The sequence below is a fragment of the Chamaea fasciata genome, unplaced genomic scaffold, assembly GCF_029207755.1.
Source record: "Chamaea fasciata isolate MVZ Bird 193981 ecotype frontalis unplaced genomic scaffold, bChaFas1.0.hap1 SCAF_4, whole genome shotgun sequence".
Lineage (NCBI taxonomy): Eukaryota > Metazoa > Chordata > Aves > Passeriformes > Sylviidae > Chamaea > Chamaea fasciata.
This window is the reverse complement of record NW_027094089.1, coordinates 28,777,412-28,800,023: the sequence shown is the minus strand read 5'-3', so window position 1 is coordinate 28,800,023 and position 22,612 is coordinate 28,777,412. Positions and strand designations below refer to the sequence as shown.

The following is a 22,612-nucleotide window of genomic DNA, read 5'->3' as shown; positions in this document are numbered from 1 at the left end:
CTGATGGTTTGTCCCTCCTTCCGCTGCCTGGGCGTCTCCTCCACTCTGCTTAAGGTAGAAACCTTAAGCAAAGGTTTGGGAGCCAAAGCCTTTCCATGAATTTTACCCCAGATCATGGGTTAGACATGGTGGTGGATGGTGCATCTATGTGGAAAATGGATTTGTAGAGAATTCTCTAAGCCTGACAGAAAGCTCACAAAGTATTTATCTGTATTCAAACTTCAAGATAGAAAATGCTGACTTAGAAATGCCATGGGATAGGACAGACAATGTTGAGAGAGAAATGGAACTAGAAACAAGTCGCAAATGATGGCCTTGCAAATAAGACTGGATATTTTGGACAAATAAAACTATGAAAGATGCATTGTAAAGGTAATTTTAGATAATTGGCTTAAAGGCATTAAAGCATTGTGTGGCAAAAACTGATAGGCCCAGAAACACTCATAATGTATTGTAATTAGGAAATAGTTTGGCTTCTGATTGTGATGGTGTGAATTATAACATCTGTATTTTCTCACCCTTCACATGAGACTGAAAATGTAATAAAAGTTTTTAAAACGCCTCTCAGTTGCCCCATTTCTAGGTCAGAAAAGGGAATAATCCAACACATCGAGAGTGGTGCCAGCTGGGAGGGCAGATCACCACTTCCTTGAGCGGTCAGCGTGGCAGTGCTCTGGGTGCCTAAGCTGAGTTTTGTTGAAAAGCACTGCTTTAAGAGCAGATTTCATTTGGCAAAGCTGTTGATCCTCCTGGGAACACTTCACAGGATGTAATAACTAGATGTTAGGGGAAAAGAGTTGAAGGCTATTCCAAAAGCAACAATGTTACAGTGACATTTTTTCATCTGTAGGGACTGATGAGAGATAGCGGGCTTTCTCCTTGCTCTCTTGGTTTATGCATTTTTTAATGTTTCCTGAGTGATATAATCTACTCCTTGGCGCCAGCAATTATGGTGTATCCTCTCCTAATTTTAGTAATGACATCAGGATCAAGAAAATAGACTTTTGGAATCAAGTTGCCCGACAACTCTCTTTTGCACTGCATCAAGTAAACCATGCACAATTTTTCCTGGTAACAGGAAATTCCTTTACAAAAAAATGCCCTTATGCCTCTGATTATTTTTGTTCTACTTGTAAACACATGTCATGTTAATAATTTTGTCCTAAGAAACTCTATAGTTCAGTTGTTATGATTTGCCCAGACTATGCAATGATTTTGTTAGTTTAAACATATATTCTTTTGGTGTTTGGGGAAGGGCTTGTGGAAAGGGTGAGGAAAGGGAGCACATTTTGCCCAATGGAGAATGGCAGCAGATGCATTGTTACAGCAGGGAAGATGGTTGATAGGCAAGAACAGTAGAAAGCAATTATCTCCCCTCCCAAATTCTTAGTGCAAATTTCAGCACAAATCTTATTCTATGGAATTGGTTTGTGCTTACAGATAACTCTGTAACCCATAAGAAATTTTTAGCTGGCCCTAATAGATCTACAGATATATATTTCTGCATGGGGCAAGGTTGAGTTGTAAATTTTAATAAAATTATTTGGTCTTCCCCTGTAAGAATTTCACAGAACATTTTGTTTTACAATACACAGTGATTTTTAACAGCTCTGGCTTGCCAGGTCACTCACATTTATTTTAAAAAAGTGTATTTTTTTCAGCTTCTCTTTCAACTAACTACATATAATCAGCTTGAAAGTTTTTATTTAATACTGGAAAAAAATGTCTTTCTACAAGCAATGTAAACTGGCGTTCCTGTTACTACATTCCTGCACAGAGAAAGACTCACTTTGATGCAGCACAGAAAAGTGTGATAGCTTAGCACCGTGTGCGGCACCTGAAGACTGTAGCAACCAATGTTAGAGGGTTTTCTCTCAGTTCCAATTAATTTTTTAATAGTCCTTGAACATTTTTAGACTTCTGTTCATTTAGATATTTTTCCAAATGAGAGTTGTATAATATGTATAGTAACTTTACATGTCATAATATTATCTTTATTGTGTTAAAGCACTATATTTATAGCTCAGTAGATTTTGCTTTGTAATGTTTGCTTTCAGAATCCAACTTTCATGTGCTCAATAGGGATCTTACAGTGGCTGGTAGAAACAGACAATACAGGAGCAGGAGAGATTGTAACAAAAATATGCTTATATTACAGTAGTAGTTAATCAAAATGAGACTGTGAAAGAAGTGTTCCAATGATCTTGAGGATGAGCAGAAGATGAAGTTAATCAAACTTTCATTATAACCGAAATGGACTATGTTCTTTGTCTGTGTACTAGCACTAACAGAGAAGGCAAACCTGCAACACTGCATTTGAAGTCTGAGATTTCTGATAGTCTGCCATTAACAGCTGCTGGTAGTGCTAGAGTAGGCTGAAATAGAAAACTGTAGATAAGCAATAGTAAATGCAAGGGTCTTCAACATGTGCTCAAATGTATACACAATAACCTGATATCCATGTTATTATGACTGAAAAGTCAAGCATAAAAACCTAGATTGCATTTGGCTTTGAAACTTTGGTCTAGTCCTGTGCATAAATAATTTCATGCTTTACCTATGTGGTTCTATATTGTTTTTACTTCACTGAGCACTCAAAAGAAATGCAACTCAATTCATAAAATATTCGGTATTTTATAATTTTCTTGCTTCTCATTATATGGTCACATGCTTTATTGACAATCTGCTGTTCATATGTATTGTAAAAGCAGCTTTAATGCTTTTATTAGCTTTTCTATGCTGCTTACCACTTTACTGCTTCTCACAGATGATTAAATTAATTTTCATATCATGCTTGGGATAGAAAGAATTGTTACCATCCTGACTATATTAAACCACAGAGATTAAAGTGAAAATATTTCCTAACTCAAACATTCAAAATGCAATGTCTAGGGCTTTGGTTTTTTGCTCTCCTTGGCATGGAATGACTCTTGTATTCAGATCATTGTTTCAATGAAATGGTGAGCAAATGATGAGGAGCTGGGTCACTAGGGAGATGTAGCACTTCTACTTGCTTCTTCTTACCCTTTTCCACTGGCATTCACTTTTAGCACTCCTAGAGAGACAATAGCGGATCTGATGGACCTTTGATCCATCCTGAGGAGTAACTGCACAGAGGTTCTGAGTTAATCTGTGTTTGTGAGTGTTGGTGGCTTGAGCATGTGGATACCTCAAAAATTAAAAACATTTAACTAGTGATGCACGATAAAGTTGATGTGTCTGGTTTGTTATCCGGTGCTTTGCAACTTGAGCAAAAATTATTTCCAGTTCCTGATAATATAATAATTCTCTCTTACTTCTTGGTAGCCCTTTGTATCTTATACATTGAAAGATACAAATACCCCACTAACAGGGGCTTTTTCCTCAAAGTCCTCCAGGACTCTGAGCAAGACAGGAGACTTTAAAAAAACATACCACAGTAGCACATGAGGTGACACTTAATCTTGGCCTATACTTATAACTTTTTGGAATTTATGAAGAGGTTCACAGAATCAATAAAAAGCTACAACATTTGCAGATGCTTGGCTAAACCCATACTTCAAGCAGCAAAATATGAGTCATTAGATTATCTCACAAAAGTTTCCATAATATCTTAAACATTAAAAGATATTTTCTCTGCCACTTTCTATCAACAGTTGACCCTCTTTCCCCCTTAAAAATTTGGAAAGAAAATTGCAGCACAGAATTTAGCAATTTAACAACAGGAAAAACACAGTCCTATAATGTGGAATATCAGGCAGCCCTCCTAGGTACTGCTATTCGGCATTATAATAATATATTTGACATTAAAATAATGTTCTAAAAATCAGGAAAAACAAGACCCAAATGATTCATTGTTGTAGATTATAATTTGATTTGGATTAGCGAGATGAATTATCTTCGACATTACATGCACTAACTGAATGTGCTCAGGGTCTAACACCAGTGTGAGTGCATACACACAAGATAATTCATCTCAGCAATCTTCCAAGCTCAGTTCCTGAACTTGTTTCCTTTTAAAGTCTGTTTCTTGGATGTGGAAAAGAACTTCCAGAACTCAGATCACTACATATACCTTGAGACTTTTAGTAGAAGTCTAGCGAAGAGGAAGCAACAGAAAAATCTAGCACATTTGGTAAACTAAATACAAAAACATTGTATAAAATAAAAATAATTCAATAGAAAAAATTAGAAACTAAAAAACCCCCCAACAAACAAACAAACAAACAAACAAAAAATCCAATACCTAGAATTTAAAGAACTGAAATGAACTCAAGTGGAAAGGATGAAACAATTTTGTGAAACAAAAGTAGAAAAGATTTAGAACTCTGAAAGTCTTAATGCAGTGAGTTTTCACCCTTTATAAAATATATAACTTGCTCTCAGTGATAATTGCTGTTAACATACCCCAACACAAATTCTTTTGGAAGCAGAATTTGTATGTGATTTATTGCCAGCAATTACTTATTGCAATGAGAGGAATGCTACAATGGTGTGTGGGAAAAAAAAAATCCTGTCAAATATAATTATGTGTCCTTTACTTAGAGCTTTCATTGTCATGAGCAATCTAGAACAATACCTAAAGAAACAACTGCAAATGCTTATCCAGCTGTCTCCTGTCCACCATCCTCTGAAGCTGGCCTTGATTTCGTGTTGATATTTATGTGTGCACATTGTACTGGTGGAACAAATCTTCTATGTGCAAGGTCCCTATAGTTTGGGGTTTGCAGTTTCTTCTGTTTGGACATTTCTGTCCACAGCCTTTATCCGTTTTCTTCAATGCACAGTTTTTGAAGAAAAGGTTGCTTAGGTCAGTTGTGCAAGTATTTAATAACTATATTTAATAACTATAAAAACTAGAGTTTTATAACTATAACATCACATTTAATAAATGATGCTGAGGATTGCAGATCCTCTTGTCATAATGGTCACACCTCCTGGCTCACGGGATCTCTTTCTTTGAAGGACCTGAGTCTGTTTGCATGAGTCCAGAGGAGGCCACAAGGCTGATTAGAGGGCTGGAGCACCCCTTCCGGGGGAACAGGCTTAGAGAGCGGAGCCTGTTCAGCCTGGGAAAGAGAAGGGAGACTTAGAACACCAGGGAGACATTAAAACACTTTCCAGTACCTGAAGGGGGCCTACAAGAACCCTGAAGAGAGACATTTTGTTAGAGAATGTATTACCAAGAGACAGGGTAATGGCTTAAAGAAGAAGAAGAGTAAGTTTAGATTAAATGTTAGAAAGAAATTCCTTATTGTGAGAACACTGAGCCTGTGGAACAGGCTGCCCAGGAACTTTTTGAGTGCCCCAGCCCTGTGAGTGTTCAAGGCCAGGTTGAATGGAGATTTATTTAAGGAACCTGATCTGGCAGAAGGTGTATTCCTTCTTGTCACAGGTGGGTTGAAATGAGATCATTTTTTGATCCCTTCCAAACCAAACCAGCCTATGACTCTATCATTTTATGTTGCATTTTCTGGCATTGGAGAGTAGCATGGAGTAGCCATGAATGCTTAGTCCTGCCACCTTCTGTCACAGGTACTCTTTGCAAAAGATCTTTGTCACTAATCACAGGGTAGTTTTTTTAGCTATTTTATGGACCCTGTATTTTCATCAGTACTGTAGGGTATTGATTTAAGTATTATAGGTCTGAGAAACTACCTCTTTTCCTACATGCTTGTTTTATCACACCAGTAATTCATAAAGAATATATAAGCAATTTAGTTGCTTTTGATAATGACATCCAACTGGATTCACAGAAAGAGGAGGCTGAGCTCTTTCAGGGAATTGAATTTTCCTTCTCTGGCAGAAGTTTGGTTCTCAGCAATGGTCTGCTAATATCCTAGGAAAACTGCATTTTAAGTAGGATTAGGTAATACGCATGGTGGATGGTTGGCAAATTTTTATGAATTGATAAATGAACATTTTGATATGCTTTGAAATTTTATTCTACTACATTTAAAATAAGAGAAAATTAATGGCACTGTGTATTACAGTAAATTCATGGCATATGGTCACACTTAGTGCAAGTTAGTTTAGTATCCCAGCATCCAAATACTGCTCATAAAGTTGTGATGCAGTAGAAGAGGTTGGAGTAGTTGGATCAGAACTCATCCAGGAAAGAAAGTTTCTTGAAATTCTTGAAGAAATTAGGTAAAGTGATTTTTAAAAAAGATTTGAAGGTAGCTCAGTATTTACGCCATCCAGGGAAATCTAAACAGCCTCAAGAAGTGGGTGCAGTGTAGTCTTATGAAGTTTAGTAAGATCAGGGTGCTGGACTTGGATCAGGGCAGCACCTGAGGGCATGAAAAGATCAAGAGCAACTCCAGGAAGAGGGACTTGTGAGGCAGGATATGACCCAGCCATGGGCACTGACAGCCCAGAGAGACAAACGTGTCCTGGGCTGCATCCAGAGCAGTGTGGGCAGCAGGGCCAGGGGGGGAATTCTGCCCCTCAGCTCTGCCCTGCTCTGCTCTGCTGAGACCCCCACCTGCAGAGCTGCATCACCTCTGGGGTCCCAGTACAGGAAGGACATAGACCTGCTTTAGCAAGTCCAGAAGAGGCCACAAACACAAAGGTGATCACAAAGGTGATCAGAAGGATAGAGCACCTCTCCTATCAGGAAATACTAAGACAGTTAGGTTTATACAGCCTGGAAAAGAGAGGGCTTTGGGGTGACCTAATTGTAATCTTCAAGTACTCGAAAGGGGTTTATAGTAAGGGTGGCGAGAGACCATTCACAAGAGCATGTAGTGACAGGACAAAGGGAAATGGCTTCAAAGTGAAAGAAAGTAGGTTCGGATTAGAAATAAGGAAAAAAAATCTTTACTGTGAATGTGGTGAGGCACTGGAACAGGTTGCTCAGGAGAGTTGTAGATGGTCCATCCCTGGGGATCATAGAATCATAAATCCATAGGATTGCAGTAAATTTAAGTAGATTTAAGTGAATGGTGACAGATGGACTGCAATCAAATAATGACAGTAATAGAATGGAGAACCATCAATTCAGCTGAGACTGCACTCCTAGAAATGCAATTTACCCGCAGCAATGGCATATGGGGGTGGCAGGGACCAGCAGGCTTGTGGGGTACTTGGAGAACCCCAAGGTGCCTAGTCTTTCTTATGTCTGGATCAAGTGGTTATGCTTTTCCACATTCTTTTTCTCAGATTGCCCAAAATACTTCTAATTTTTCAACATTTTGTGCAGATTTTCTCATTCAGATCTCAAGCTGCCAAAGATTTTAGCAGAATCATGGGGAAAAAGAGTTACATCACAGTCTTGGTGGCTTTTTTTGTTATCTAAAAGAAGGAATATTAATCCCATTAGGTCTATTAGATCAGAAGAACCATACAAAGTGACTTTAATCTAGTAGAAGTATGAACAGATTACAACATTTCTTGGAAATTATTTTTCAATTCATTTCTGTTGTGGTTCTTGTTTGAATTGTTGTTATAATAATATAAAACAAGTATTTCAGCTTCAAAGAAATATTCAGACATCAAATCCATGTGATAGGATGTAGAATCTGGCATTCTACTTGAACATCACATTAGTAAGAAGAAGGTCACTCCAAAGACCAAGTTCAGAGAATGAAACTTGCCAGGTGAGGGATGATATTCTCTCTGAGGAAAAAATAAAAGGAATAACAAAGGAAATCCCAGTATGGCTGAGGACAACAGGCAATTTGATTCAATAGATGCCTTAAAAAAGTGTTTCATGCCAAATGGATAGACCACTTAGTTATAATCAAGAATAATGAGGTGATATTGTGGAAAGCACATTGTCAGTTGAGTACCAGGAAACTGTTCAAAGCTAAAGTGCCAAACAAAGTGAAGAGTCATCAGAGGAAACTCCTTGCTTGGAAACTTCATAGCAAAACATGAAGCAGTTAGTTTTGGGAGATTGCATTTCCTGAGATGCTTGCTAAAAAAACATGACACAGAAGATTAAAATAAATAGTCAGACTTCCCTGATTAACATATTTGAGTTGACCTGTTCATACAAACGTTTGCTTAATTTTTTTTTGCCTTTTTTTTGTCCTACACATTTTCTATTTTTCTGTTTCCTGGGCTTTTAATACTAAGTCTAGTAATCCTAGACTTAGTATTAGGCTTTCTACACTGAAATGTTTCTAACAACAGTTATACCAAGAGCAAAAGCCAAATTCTACTGCTAAAAAAATCATGAAATGTCACATTTTATTTTTTTGCTTGGAATTTCGATACTGGAAAATCTATCCACACCACTTCCAAATATGGAGTTAATCACAGGGCTTGCTTTCTAAATTACTGAACTGGAAACTCAAAGCCAAAACCAGATAGCTGGCTTGAATGCTACAGTGTTAAATGAAAATTCAGATTTAGATCGTATGTTCCTTTTAATACCATTTGGTTACAATTGACTGGAAATATTTTAAGTAATGGAAGGCAAAATTTTTTCTTAAATTTGCTACAAAGAAAATAAAAATATCAGTTCACACATAGACATTTGTTTTTCTTCAAATGGAGAGAGTAGGTATTATATTCCGTCTAAAATATCAATACACAAATATTTCTTTTCTTCCCACATTGTACTGAGGTGTTTTTTGGCTTTTTTTGGTGTTGGGGGTTTTTTGTTTGTTTTGTTTTGTTTTGTTTGCTCGTTTTTTGGGTTTTTTTTGGTTTTTTGTTTGGTTTTTTTTTTGTTTTTTTGGGGGGATTTTTTGTTTATTTTGAGGGGGTTTTTTTTGTTTTGTTTTGTTTTTGGTTGGTTGGTTTTGTTTTTGTTTGGTTTGGTTTTGGGGTTTTAAACTACTCTTGGGGAAAAAGAGAGAAAGAAAGGAGAAAACCAGATGTGAACTCTTCTGCATCATTGGGTAGACACTGTCAGTAAGGAAACACTTTGAAAGGTCTCAAACAAAGAATTATATTGCTATTCAATTAGATAAATCCACAGATTTAGTTTTACTTGCTTTTTTTCTGGTGCTGCAGGTTAGCCTATTCAACATCTAAAATCTTCTGAGAACCTGTGGCAGGAGCAGACTAGTGACAACTTATTTCTTTATGATAAAGAAAATTCTAAAGTTTCACTTCTTAATTACGGATAACTATGCCTGCCTAAATAAAGGGACAAGCAGATCACCTGTTTTCACAATTTAATGCTTAGTTTATTAATAAGCAATAAAAAGGCCCAAGTAAAATCACTAAGACCTATCAAGCCATTGTAGATACAGGTAGACTGTGGCCTTTCTCTACAATCCTCCATATTCATGGTACATGCCATCATCTGTGGTGATCCGCTGCTTATTTAAATCTGAAGCAATCCAAACAATAAATTCAGATTCTTCTTTTGAAGGCAGCATCCAATCCTTCCCTTTCTTCAGTTGCTAAAGCTTCCTTCCCCAGACATGCACTCCTGTCCTAGGGCACAAACAATAAACAGTTTACTCTTTCCTTGGAACCTTATAGTTTCATTACCTTGTTTTTACACTAAATTAGCTCCTGCTCAAAGCGAGTTGCTGCAGGGTAAGTCTTCTGTGATAATTTCAGTGAATTACAGCTGCTATACCAAATGCACCTATTTTGCATGATATTGGGAATGTGCTACCAGGTGAAAAAAGAGGACATGGCTTCTTGGAAGTGAGGACGCTGAGATGTGTATATAGGTCATAGCACAGATGGCTGGAGAGATTGCTTGACACTAGGACAATGGACTCCTTTGATGGAGGAAAAAAATGCTCCTCTAGAACTTGCCTGTCCCTCTGTAATGCTAAAGATGGCCTTAAAAGATAAGGTATCCCCAAGAGGTTCAATTAATTTGGCTCTCCCTCCCTGTAGTTTCCAAGATAAGATGAAAGTGGGAAGACACTTAAAGGGGAATAGCAGGAGCACAATTTGCATTCTTAAAATGTCTATTAAGTTTTACATTTTAGGGTGAAATTTATTTCTTTCTGTCTCCTACTATTGCATATTTCTCTAAAATTAAAAATCACACTAAAACTAAAGAAAATAATCCCCCCCCCCCCAAAATGCTGCAGGATTAGTGCTAAGTTCTCAGTGCTAAGGAAAACCAACACTTAGATTTTCTATGCAGCCTTAATAACAAACTCTTGAGTATAGCGATTATGATGCCATTATTCCTTATGTAACTAAAGTCTGTATTTTGTATATAGGCCTCCACATTTTTTTCTTTTAGCAGCCTTGCAGAGAGTAAGGACTCAAAAGGAAGCCCACAGTTTCTCTTAATATGCAAAGAATCTGTGCAGTCATTAACAATGAAGAAGTAGTAGTCCTATGATTCAGGATCCAGAACCTCTCTTGTTCTTGCCCCAGAGTCCCAGTATTGTCTGATGCAAATCTCTAATAATCTTACTAAAGTTTGCTTTGTGATTTTATTTGTACTTGCTGTATTAGGAGCACAGGGAAAGATCATCCATGAATGTTTACAAATCACCCAGTTTTGTGCCCATCTTAGTACATAGCCTGGATGACAGAAAATGGGCAAGAAGTGCAAAAAAGATGAATAGCCAAACAAGGAAGAAAACTGAACTTCATCTCATGTCAAGTTTCTCAGCATTGGGCACTGAATAAGACAGACTCTAAAGATAAACACTATCCACTAATGCCTTAAAGCATTTTGTCAAAATGCAGACACAAAAGCTGCTGAATTTTCATTGACTTTTCAGGGTTTTGGCATCTCCAGAGTTGCAGTAAAGCTCTTTGAACATATAGAACTCTGTGATGTCTGTGCCAAACGCTCCTGTCACCAAAGGCAGTTTCAGTTTGCGTGCATCATGCAAAGTGCCCAGGGCTGGCAGCAGAGCAATGGTGTAAAATGCTGTCTTTAAATTGCCGCTTACTGCCTGTGAAATGAAAGCAGAAGAGTTCCTGTCCTCTTTAGTAGCAACTTCCATGAAGATGTTGCTATTCTTGCTGTGGCTTAAAACTTATTGGGAATAAAAAGATAAATGCAAAGCAAGCACAGCCGACTTTTTGCAATTTCTTTTCAGGCAAGCTAAAGAGGCTATCCTATTTTGTGTCTTAAACTTTTGATCTTTTTCAGTGTATCAAACAACACAGGGCAAAGAACTGGTGTGAAAATTTTCAGTTCTCCATTCTGATTCTGCTTTGATGCATGTGGTCAGAAGTACAGATTCTTGAAAAGACAACTTGTGATTCAGACAAAGTAAAAATCCATATGATTTTCATTGTAATAACTCTTCTTTTGATTTAGAGTTCTACAAGTTTTTGTATCTGAAATTGTTGGCAAATGTCTCAGCAAGATCTAAATAAGACGCTTTATTGCAATATTTCAGAAACTTTTTAATATAAACATAGGCTTCTGAATAAACAGTTCTGTATTCACACTCCTCTTTGTAGAACTGAACAATTTTTTTTCTTGATGCTTATTTTCAGAAAAGACTTTTTCTTGGAACAGCACGAGGTAAATCCAGCTGATATATTTCGATCCTGTTTTTTACTTTTTACACCCATCTAGTGGTCACCACGCAGTACAACAGGATAGAGTTTCTGTTACAGCAGCGGTGTCTTGTGCAAGCTTGTGGTTACTTGGTGATGCAAACCAAAGGACCTCTCCCAGCTGGTGAAACTGTAGTTCTACCTAACAGACTTCTAAATTTTAAAAATTCACTGTGTTACAATCTGACAGTGAAATCATTCGTAGAAACCTGCCTTGGTTTCTGGAAGAAATAAGACTGGTAAAATAATATTCATATGATGTCCGCAAAAGAAGCATGAAGAAAATAAAATAAAACTGCAAATAAAACTATATTCCTTTAATCCAACTAAATACTTTTGATTCAGTTAAATATTTAAGTCCACTGTAAAAAAATCTATTTAGTATTAACTCTTCATTCAAAATTTTCATCCTGTGAGAGAGACCTACATTAATCTTCATTTATTTATATCCATCTTTTAACTTTTATTTTAAGTTCCCAGGCAATCTTATATATATTTAAAATGATACTGCCATTGCAGAAATTAGTCTTACTGAAAACAGTCTTCTGTTTTACCTAAAATTTCAGGAATTATCTGTCCTCCTACCCTCAATAGAAAAACAAAATATACAGACCATGTATTAATTAGGAGCCTCTGTTTCCTTGAAGCTGTTTAAAAGGGAAAAAAGTTAACGGACAATGAACTGTAAATGTTAGGAAATTTGTATATGATGAGCTAAACCCTTAATTAGTACTGTGATTATTTTGCACTCCTGCAATATTTATAAATTCAAGCCAAAAAGTTACTGATTGATAACAAGTAATGGTAATGTGGTTATGAGCTAATGACACAAAAAACTGCAAAGGATATTTTACTGTAGTGTTCAGAGTATCTTTACCTTTCCAATAGATTCTCAAATACTCTTTGTGATCAGATCTTACAGTAATCACAAAGATGCAACAAATAGGGAAAATGAACGGCAAAGAAAAACTCTGTACAGTCCAAGATCACCCAGAAGGCTGGTGGCAAGGGTCTCATGGTTTAAAATTTCTCAGTTTAAGGTTGATAAAGCAGTGAGACATTTAAAGACACAGAGGAAAGTATACAGGCTTGATCAAATTAAATAAATTCTGGGAAGAAGTGTATGTGTTTGGATTTACTGACAGGTAATTGTTCTGAAAACTACAGTGAAAAGAGAATTAAATTACCATGCTCTCCTAATGTTTTTAAATATTTTATGCTTTTTTTTTTTTAAAAGAGAAACAAACTAGCCAACTATATTTGCTTTTCTACATTCAAACAGTAAGTGGTGAATACAAAGACAAAATAGTATAGTCTGAGTGTGGCAGTAGTAGCCTGAATTATGAAGCTTGTAGTTGATGAAATATGTGCAACGGAAAAAATAAACAATGAAATAAATCACGAAGCAAAAGTCTATCCTCTGCCAGGAGGTGTGCATCTGTGTCAAAATAAGCAATATATGTTTCTTTGATTAGTTCATTTAACAAAGGAAAAAAAAGGCCATCGGAATGCCATCACTACAGCAAAGGATTGTAGTGGCAGCCTCAGGTCAATGGGAGCTGAGAGCAGCTACAGAGTAGCATGTACCAGCTTCACATTTGTGCTAGGCCGAAGTCTAACCAACACTGCATCTACTGTTATTAGCTGTGACTGGAAACCTGTGTGTGTCCTTCAAATGAACACCATTTTAAAAATGAGTACTTTATGTGGGTTAAGGAAAAATACATAGTGTGGTGCTAGCACTTATCTGTGTTTAAAAATTGTGTGAAAGATCCTCTGTTCATCCCTCATTCTTAGATGCTTTAGCATCTATTTTTGTCCCCATTAGTATGGCAAACGAGCCTAGAGACCTAGTCTTTTTAATCCACACATTTGTAACCTCTCAGATGGCATACCATGAGACGTGCAAACATGAAGCTGCGTGCTGCAAAAAGCCTCCACACAGTACCAAATGCAGCTGTTGGGCTGTCAAGCAACACAAGTTGCCATGAACTCATCCTCTCAGCTCCACTTACCCTGTACCAGTGTTTAATTATTTGCAGACTCCAATTCAAGGTCTTTGCACTGATTTTCAATACCCTTTGTGGAAACATTGCTGTCTATGTAAAACAGCATCTACTTTCTCCTTCTCTTTCTTTCTATTCACTCGTCCTTCAGCCTCTTATGAGAAAAATGTTCTCTAGGAATGATAAGCTTCTTTACCACTCTCCATACCAAACACAACAATCAAAAGTGATGAATCTAAATTGTGTGGTTCAAAGACACAAAAGGCTACAGAAGTTCTGCTGCTTGGCCTCACTGCTACCATCTGTTTGTAAAACAGCAAATCTAATGCAGGCAGATGTGCTCAAGCATACACATGTGCCTTATGCCACCCCAGCACCTTGTTTACTGGGACAAGATAAAGCATTTACTTGAAATATTTTTTTAGTAACAAAGTATTAGGATTGGGAACTCAATAAGTAAAAAGCCCTCAGCTGCCTTAGCAGTGGGAGAGAGGATAATTGGTGTCCAGCTCAGGATAGATGGCAGATGAAGAAGTAATTAATGAAACATCATGTTTCCTCTGGTGTAGAGCGCATGGATACTCTACATGCACAGAAGTATAAAGCTTTCTTTATTTCTAATAGCATGGGGTTTTTCTCTGCCAATTTTCTTTTCCTTCAGACTTTGGGGTTTTTTGTTGTTGCCTATCAGTAATTTTGAAGTATCTCTCTTGTGTGCCTTGTGGTTTTTTGTAGCAGTGGACATGACCAGGTCTATTTTCTCCATTACCATCACGAAGCAATTTGCTATGATTATTTTTCAGAAGGGTGTTTACTAAATTTTAAAATTCTTAGGTCAATAACATTAAAAATTTTGTCCTATTTTTGCAGTTTCGATGTAGACAATGGTACATCATCAGGACGAAGTCCCTTGGACCCCATGACAAGCCCTGGGTCAGGGCTAATTCTCCAGGCAAATTTTGTCCACAGTCAACGTAGGGAGTCTTTCCTCTACCGGTCAGACAGTGATTATGATCTGTCTCCAAAATCCATGTCCAGGAATTCCTCCATTGCCAGTGATATGTAAGTACCTTATAAAATACTTCTAGGCTATAATTTGTCCAATATCAAGATTTTTGCAGGCACAAGACTTTTTTTGTTTTTTTAAAGTCAGACTGTAACACTTATGCTAGTGAAGTAATGGAAAATTGTTTGTTTATTTCTTTAATGAAGATTATATTTGTTCCTGCAGCTTTCTGAAAGATATCATGAGGGTGTGCTTGACATGTTTATGCACTCTATTAACTTTGAGAGAATAATAATGATAGTCAATAATGGTGTACGGAAACACTAAGGAGAACAATTTTCTGTCTCTTAAGTTATTTTCAAGAGAAACAATACAAATGTAATTTATGCTTCTTCTTGATTTTAAGAAATAGATTCCATTTATTTGCAACTGAGGTATTTAAGATTTTTAGACAATAGATTTACCACCTCACAGAAAATAATATATTTGAGAGAAAAAAAGTTATTTCAAATACTCTCTTAATTAAAGAAAAAATTCCAACAAAAGACAATTTTAAGCTTATTCTGTCCTCTCTCACTATTATGAGTAGTGTGTATTTTCTGCTAGTGAGTCATGCTTTTCAACTATGTGTGGACTCCAGGTTCCATGTGTAGTGAAAATCAGATGCAAATTTCTGTTTATTTGTAAGATACCAAAAATATTTAAATGTTCCATCTTCTAGTCACTTTTAAGCAGGAGAAATTAATATCATTAGAACTGATATCTATCCTGAAGTAATAAATGAACATTGTGATATTTTTTCAGCTAATATAATTTTTATAACTGTTATTTTGTTTAACTATAGATCTTGTTCTATGTAGAGTGTCAAGGTAAGAAAAATTCCTCCCTTTAGACAGGGTTAGTGTAAGGTCTATGACTCAGTTAAGATCTGTAGATTGAAATACTCAGTAAGCTTTGTGCCAAGTGTGACCAGTTTTTGTTGAGACAAAATGAGTTAGAAAAAGAGCAATTCATCTTGCTATGTTATTAAAAAAATGCATTTTTCTTTGGAATAGTGTCCCCCTCCCAGCAAATCTGACAGATATCCCTTTTTTTAGAGGGAGAAGACTCAAGGTTTTTTACGGTACCTGTACCAGGATAGCATTTGTAAAGATTTTTACATTCAGGAGGACAATCCAGCTGACTGCATTGCTTAGATGAGTCATTTCAATGAAAAATTCAATTAGTGCTCCATCCTTGAACTCATAATCCACTTCATTTCCTAGAATTTTGGGTAATATTTCAGCACATGGCAGTAAATTGGATAAACAATATAATTACTGAAAAAGCACACATTTCCCCCCTTTCCCCCCTCTCTGCTCTTCCTTTCAAAGTTTTCTGGAAACACATTTACATATAAAATTTATTTGACCTCACATCTTGATATATTTTCACAGTCCTTGTCACAGATGGACTTTTGTACTAAGGAGGTAAATATTCCTGCCACTGTTTGAGAGGGGAGCAATTAGGAAATGTAAAAGGCAAGTTGTTCTCACCATGGAATGTTAATCACTTATCAATAAGCCTAATTATAATAAGCTTGGCTGTATCACAAAAATTAAGTGAAAAAAAGAAAAGGAATAAAAAAGGGGGAAGTTTAAAAAGATAAAATAACAAGGATTAAAAAAGAAAAGTCACTGAAGTCCTTATGTATGTATTCAACCATACAAAATATGAATGTGCTTATGAAAAGGAAACCCACTGAATATTATTAAAATAAAAAAACAACTCTGATTCAGGACCTTGCTAAATGAAGAAGAAAATGAAAAATTTGCCAGGGGAAGTACACAAATTTTAGGTTACTCTCAAATTATCCTATTTCCGTTTTACATCTCTATACATGCTTAAGTATTGTTTTTTTTTTTTTTTAAACATGAGCAATATATATTGCAAAATATACACATCATTCAGGTAATGTAAGTCAATTAATTGTACATAGCAGTTTAGTCTAGATCCCCTGATTCTTCATCCAGCCTCCATATTTCAATTTGTAAAGAAAAAGACAAAGCAAAAGACGTATGTCTTGTATTTGAAGGGAATAGATTATAAAGAATTATGACATTTCCATTAGTCTGAAATACTGAACTTACAATAATACATTCCAGTCAGTAGCTAAAAAAGCAACACTTCAAAATTTTGGTCAAATGTGGAATTTCATGTTAGGATGGCCAGTGGATGGCAGTGCTAAAGTGCTGAATTCACTGTGTCATTATTTATTATGTATGGAGCTCCAGACAAGAAAGGGAACAAGTTGTGCTCAGTTGTTTGCAAACCCAAAATGAAAAGATGGGCTCTGCTACAAGGACCTTTAAAGTCAAAATATAAGATGATAATCAGGAGACTAATACAGTCTGATACTATGCCCAGGAGAAGACACAATGCGAGTCACTATGCTCAAAATAATAAAACTCACAGAGAAAGCAAAGAGAGTTTCATTCAGGGAGTTGAGATGGAAAGTGAAGGAACAAGGGCAGAGAAGGGACAGGTGGAAAGTTTTTTAAAAATCAGTGAATCCAAAGTATATTTGGATGAATTTGTTATGGAAAAGAATAAAAAGATAGGATGAGTTCAAGGCTGCTTTGATGAGAGATGGTTAGTGGGACAATTATGGATGCCGTTAGGCAGAAAAAGCAGCTTAGGGCAAGAAAGGAAAAGCACAGAAAATGGAGTGGGGGTCAGTAACATTTTTTCAATTATCCCTTGGAAGAAATAACATGATCTTTGAGAATAATAAAAGCTGGACATGGAGATTATATACAGAGTTTAGGAGAAGTTGCTAAGGTTTGTGAATTGGAGAGGTGAATAGCTTAGACAGGAAGATGCAAGGTCCAAGGCAGATGAGCACAGGTGTGTTGAGAAGCTTCTCTGTGGAATTTCCAGCAGAGATAAGGATGTGCAGGAGAAGAAGTAACTGAGTGAGGCAGTGAGGGGTAGTGAGACAATATGAAGAATTATAGCTCAGGATCTGTCATGAAAGACAGGAAGACAAGTTTAAAGGGAAGAAGAATAAAGAATGGAAAACTAAAAACAAAACAAAACAAAAATAAAATCCCAACAGCAACAGAGATGAGAAAGGGAGTAGTATCTAGATGAAAGATGTGCAAAACCATTATCTGAAAAATTGTCAGGCCTATCTATATTTGAAGACATTAGTGAAGCAGAGAGCTATGTAGTTGTCTTGCTGAGGTGACCTGGTTGCATAATGCTGACTTGTTTGAACTGGTGTGGCGGCCCAGAACTTACAAACACAGGAAGAGGTAGAGGTGATGACACTTTTTATGCCCTTCTTGTTAAGGGATCACTGCCCTGGCTAATGGAGCAGGAGATCAAATTAGTATAGAATTTCTGTTTTAGCAAAATACAGGTCTCTTATCAGGTTAAAAAATAGGTTCCTAGAAAAGAAAAAAAAATCAAGCCAATAAAATGTCCACTGCTGCATCACAGCCCATGTTTTTTCTGCCACTCTAAAGGGTGAAAAACCTGTATAACCCCCCTGAAATTCTGAAAAAGCAGAACTGAGGATAGCAGTGCAGACCAGAGGACCAAGACTTTCTCAGCAGACAAGTCTGTCCAAGCTCCACTGTGTCTTCTGAATGTAAGAAGACATCTTCTGACCCCTCATTTAAGTCTGTTCTCCCATTTCCGCAAGCTCTCAGAACACACCTCAGACACAGCATCCTGACCTTCTCAGGATCTGGCCAACTGAACCTCACTCATAAAAAAGTGGGGAGTGCTGGGGGAGCTTTACAGCCTTCTTTAGAGAATCTCACCATAGTTTTCTTCATCAGCTTATCACTATAAGCTCCAACTAGTATTATTAGACAAAATTTGCCAATTTCTATTAAAACTTGCTTGCATGTGTTAAAGGAGCAGAACTCATCCAAAGAGCACTGACTGTGGGGAGCTGCAAGGTCACTGGTCTGGTGATCTGTTAATCACCCATTTCCTGAGCTGGACAACCTACTGCTACTCTGTCAGTAACTTCTGAAGACAGCAGCATCCCTCTGCTACTGTCTGTGATAAAAGAAATATCAAAAGGATGAAGTTTACTCCAGGACATTTTCCCTATAACTACAGTTTAAGAGGATATATTTTCTCAGAAGGCAAGCTTATTCTTTTGTTTCTGAGCCAGTAAGGCCTGGTTTTATAAATAAAACATTATGGTTATGAATCTCAAGTTATGGAGAAAAAAACCCTACCTTTTCCATGAAAGGTGCTAGTCAGGATTCTAGGACAGCAGACAAAACATGTTTACTGAGAACAGTAATTGCACTTCAGTTTAACAAATCAGAAATAATTGTCTTTTCTCCAGAAAAAATTGAGCTGAAATTCCTTTCAATGTATCATATTCTTTTCTAGGAATCTCTGATACTACTATATCATGGATATTACTGGCTGAAAATGGACAGTTAAACTTCTTAGTCCAGTCCAGTCTAAAATGATCTTTTAAGAAGCATTTTCTATGTGTGACTCTGTTTAGAAGCAATGTTTAATTAAAAAAAAAATATTAATTGCTAGAGACATTTATTTGTTCATGGAAAGAAATGTACCTATATCACTTTAGGAAAAAAAGACAAATATTTTGTCTCATTGTGTTTTGCTCTTTTGCTTTTAAGATCCTTAAATGAAGTTCCAGGTTGCAGCTTAAATTGATCTAAGTAATTTTCAAGTCACTTACAATATTTTTTGAGTTATAAGCAAAAACAAAAACAAAACCAAAAACCTCTGTCCTTTCTGGCTGTTTGACACATTTTACATGTGGAATTCAAAACAAAGAACCCAACTTAGAATGTAACGAGCTTAAAATTGAATAATAAATTTGTGTTCACTTTGTTTATTTATCAGGAAATCGGTCATGTTGGAAAACAAAAAGAAAGCATTTTTGCATTGAGAAGAATTTATCTGTTTTTGTATTCAGGGGAAATTTTTTTGTTGATGAAATGCAAATATATTTTATGTACTTTCAATCAATACAGAAGCATGATTGGTTTTGTGTGAGATTGCTAAAACTTTTTAGTTTTCCAAACATAGCACTCAGTTATTAAACACATGACTTCCCCTTCAAACACATCTAATGTTTTAGGCATTTTTTCTTCACTCCTCTAGAAATAGTTTGAAGGAAAATAACAAGTTACTACTGAAGTTACAACAAAACCAGAAAATTCCTACATGTTTTCAGTCACAGGTGGCATGTTCTTAAGAATATGGTACCAAAACCAATTCTTTGCTGGGATTTCAGGTATATCACAACACCACTACTCCCTGAGCTTGCAACAATGACCTGCAGGGGAGGGGAGGGTGGACATGTGCGTTTTGTGTGTCTGCAATACTGAAGAATGGGAGCAGTATGAAGAAAGGTAACTTTGTAAAAAGGGGCTTGAATGTTTTAGGGGATCCCTTTTGGATTGCTTCTCTGACTCAGTGATCACCTACATACACAGGTTAAATTTATTTCAAAACCCAGAAGAGCATTAGGTGTCATTCCACCCTTCAGGGCACAAACTGAATGTTCTGAATTTTTTTAATGGCACTAATGCTCAGTTAGTTGTAGAGTTCAATCCCTGAAAGTGTACAGTCTGAAAATCTGATGTGTTTTTCTTAAGGTCAGCTTGTTTCTTCTTACATACATTAAGGGACCTTTGAATTTGGTTAAGGGACCTTTTTTTTATAAACCTTGAAACTATCTGTGGCTGGCTGATAGGAGGCTCTCTCACGCTGAGTTGCATTGTATGAGTGCCATGTTCTCAGCACCTCTGCTGTTTTTTTAAAGAGGGAATCTCTGAGCATCAGGAGGAGGCTCACATGGAAAGTCATATAGTCTTACTCTTCAGAAGTAATGCATCCATGTCAGTTTTAAACACTTAAGCAGGTGGGACAGGAACAAGAAAGAAACCAAATACCTGATGATTAAAAGTAGTTCCAGGCAATACATTTTCATTTGCAACAAGGTAGGAGTTTATGTGTGTCAGCTAATGCAATCAAAACTCACTAACAGGAACTCATTAAGTGACACTAACTTGGTTGCTTCCAGTCATGTACGCACACCTAGTCACTAATTTTCTCTAAGCTGAGAAGAAAACAGAACTACTCTGTAGTCTCTGATGCCTGTTTGTTTTCCAGCCTTGATACAGCTAAATGTTGATTCTGTATGAACAGTCCAACAGCAGCACTGCTGAATTGGCCTGGACTCCTCTGATTGAGCCCAGCATTTTTCAACTTCAAAGTTCTGTCTCCTCTGACTTAATCCAGCCTCTCCTTCAACACACAAAACAAAGCCCCACACCAGTGTAGTTTCTTTTCCCTTGCCATCGCCTCAGTGGCACCCAGGAGGACTACCTTCTGATTTTAGAAGAAAAACCACCTGCAGCAGTGAAACACTCTGGCAAGGCCATGCTCTGTTTCTCTTCAGGACTGAGTAATTCTGTCAGACTCAACAGAGGCCAGTTGCTCAGCTGCCCACCATTCTGTAATCTATATGGTCTGCTATATTATGACAGGATTAAGGCATAGAAACTTGGTAGATGACTAGGGCAATATGATACAAATGTTTTCTTCAGTTATCTGTGGTTTTTTTAATGTAACTCATCATGCTGGCATCCTACTGTGATGGCTCGGTACATCACTAACTATGTGATTTCCTCAAGTCAGATGTGTGAGTGGCATGTCTTTGGAAAAGGTATAGACTTCTGAGCAAAGTAGCTGGGGCTGGATAAGAGGTCCTGGTGGTCCTCAAAGTCTTCCAAAGGTGTTAGCAGACTTTCTTGGTAGATGGAAGAAGCCTAGTAGTGTTCCTACAACACATTATATAGGACAGGAAAAAATAGTTGTAATTCCTGTTTTTTTGAGATAGTCAGCCAATTCTGATTCCAGCTCATCCAGCAATTCTGAATGAAGCTTCAGATTTGATGGGTTGTGGTTCAGATCACTGTCACTGAGACCAAAAATAGCTCTTGTCACCCAGCAAAATATTTTTATTTTTAATCTGGTCAAAAGCAGAGGAACTGTGAAAGGGAGCTATTGATGCACAGTGAGGTGCACGTGTAGCTAGAAAGTACCTGAGAGTCCCTGGATTAAAACTCAAAACACTGATTTAAAATTTCTAATGCTGTTCCTTTCCAATTCCTCAGTCTGTAACAGATGTGGTCCTGTTGTCTTTCGAGAGAGTTTCTCACTTTGGGTGCTAATGCAGTTCAGCTTGCATTAAGACTGCAGTTTGGGTAACCTAACTCTGATGACTGCAACAGGGTATATTACAAGAATTCAAAGGTTTCTTTCAAGCCTAATGAAGTCTATCTTCAGGGCCTGAGATGCTGAAATGGTGAGATGAAAAATTAAAGTATTTTCTTATATAAGATATAAGTTGTGTCTAAAAAACTCCAGGTATTTTAGTACATAACGTATGTGTATTAGCCAAACATAATCACATTTGTTTCAAGTCTTTTTTGTATCTCTGATTGTAAGGCAGACAAGAATTATTTTCTTGATCAAGATCATGGTGGAGTAACTTGATTTGTGCTCCATATGAAATCAGTTGGGGTCTTTGGAAAGGCATATCTGAAGTTTTTATCTGTGACATTTACGCTGGAGAATTTTCTTTTCTCCCTTTAGTCTGTCTTTCTAAATCTCGCTTGCTTAGCTAGACAGCCCAAGGAGAATTACTATAACCAGCATTTCTTTTGGCTGGGATAATGGACTTCTCAGATGCTGTGAGTCAATCCTCCTTCCAATTTTCTGAGCCAATCCTCCTTCATCTGGCTAAGCTCAATTAAATTCACTGTACTGAACTCCCAATATTACAGCAATACTTTTTTACTAATTAGGGCTAGCTGTGTTGCTGGATTAGACAGATGTATCAGGAGGACATAACTGCACAGTGTTATAGAAAATTGTGGTGTTCTGAAACACTCAGACAATAGTTGATGAGAGTCTGCTTCATTCAGGGTCTAATTTCTGTGGTTTCAAGTAGCTCTTTTTAACAATCCTCTTACGTACATGTTCACAGAAATAAATAAATGCTCTGGGAAAAACAATCCCCTCCTCTATAGCTCATGGCTCCAATATCAATTTTAATTGCTTGTTCTCTCAGCCCTAAATCCCAGCCTGCTCACAGTGACATAGTCTCTATCCC

The 22,612-nt window shown here is 36.9% G+C and overlaps 1 protein-coding gene across 4 annotated transcripts in view; it reads left to right on the top strand.

The window, feature by feature from the left end:
* PDE4D (phosphodiesterase 4D) overlaps nucleotides 1–22,612 on the top strand; it is a 352,649-nt gene that overhangs the window by 242,882 nt on the left and 87,155 nt on the right. For all 4 annotated transcript variants that reach the window (XM_066181178.1, XM_066181179.1, XM_066181180.1 and 1 more), the window contains exon 2: nucleotides 14,310–14,501. In XM_066181178.1, the coding sequence (XP_066037275.1) occupies nucleotides 14,310–14,501 (192 nt within the window). The remainder of the gene's footprint in view (nucleotides 1–14,309; nucleotides 14,502–22,612) is intronic.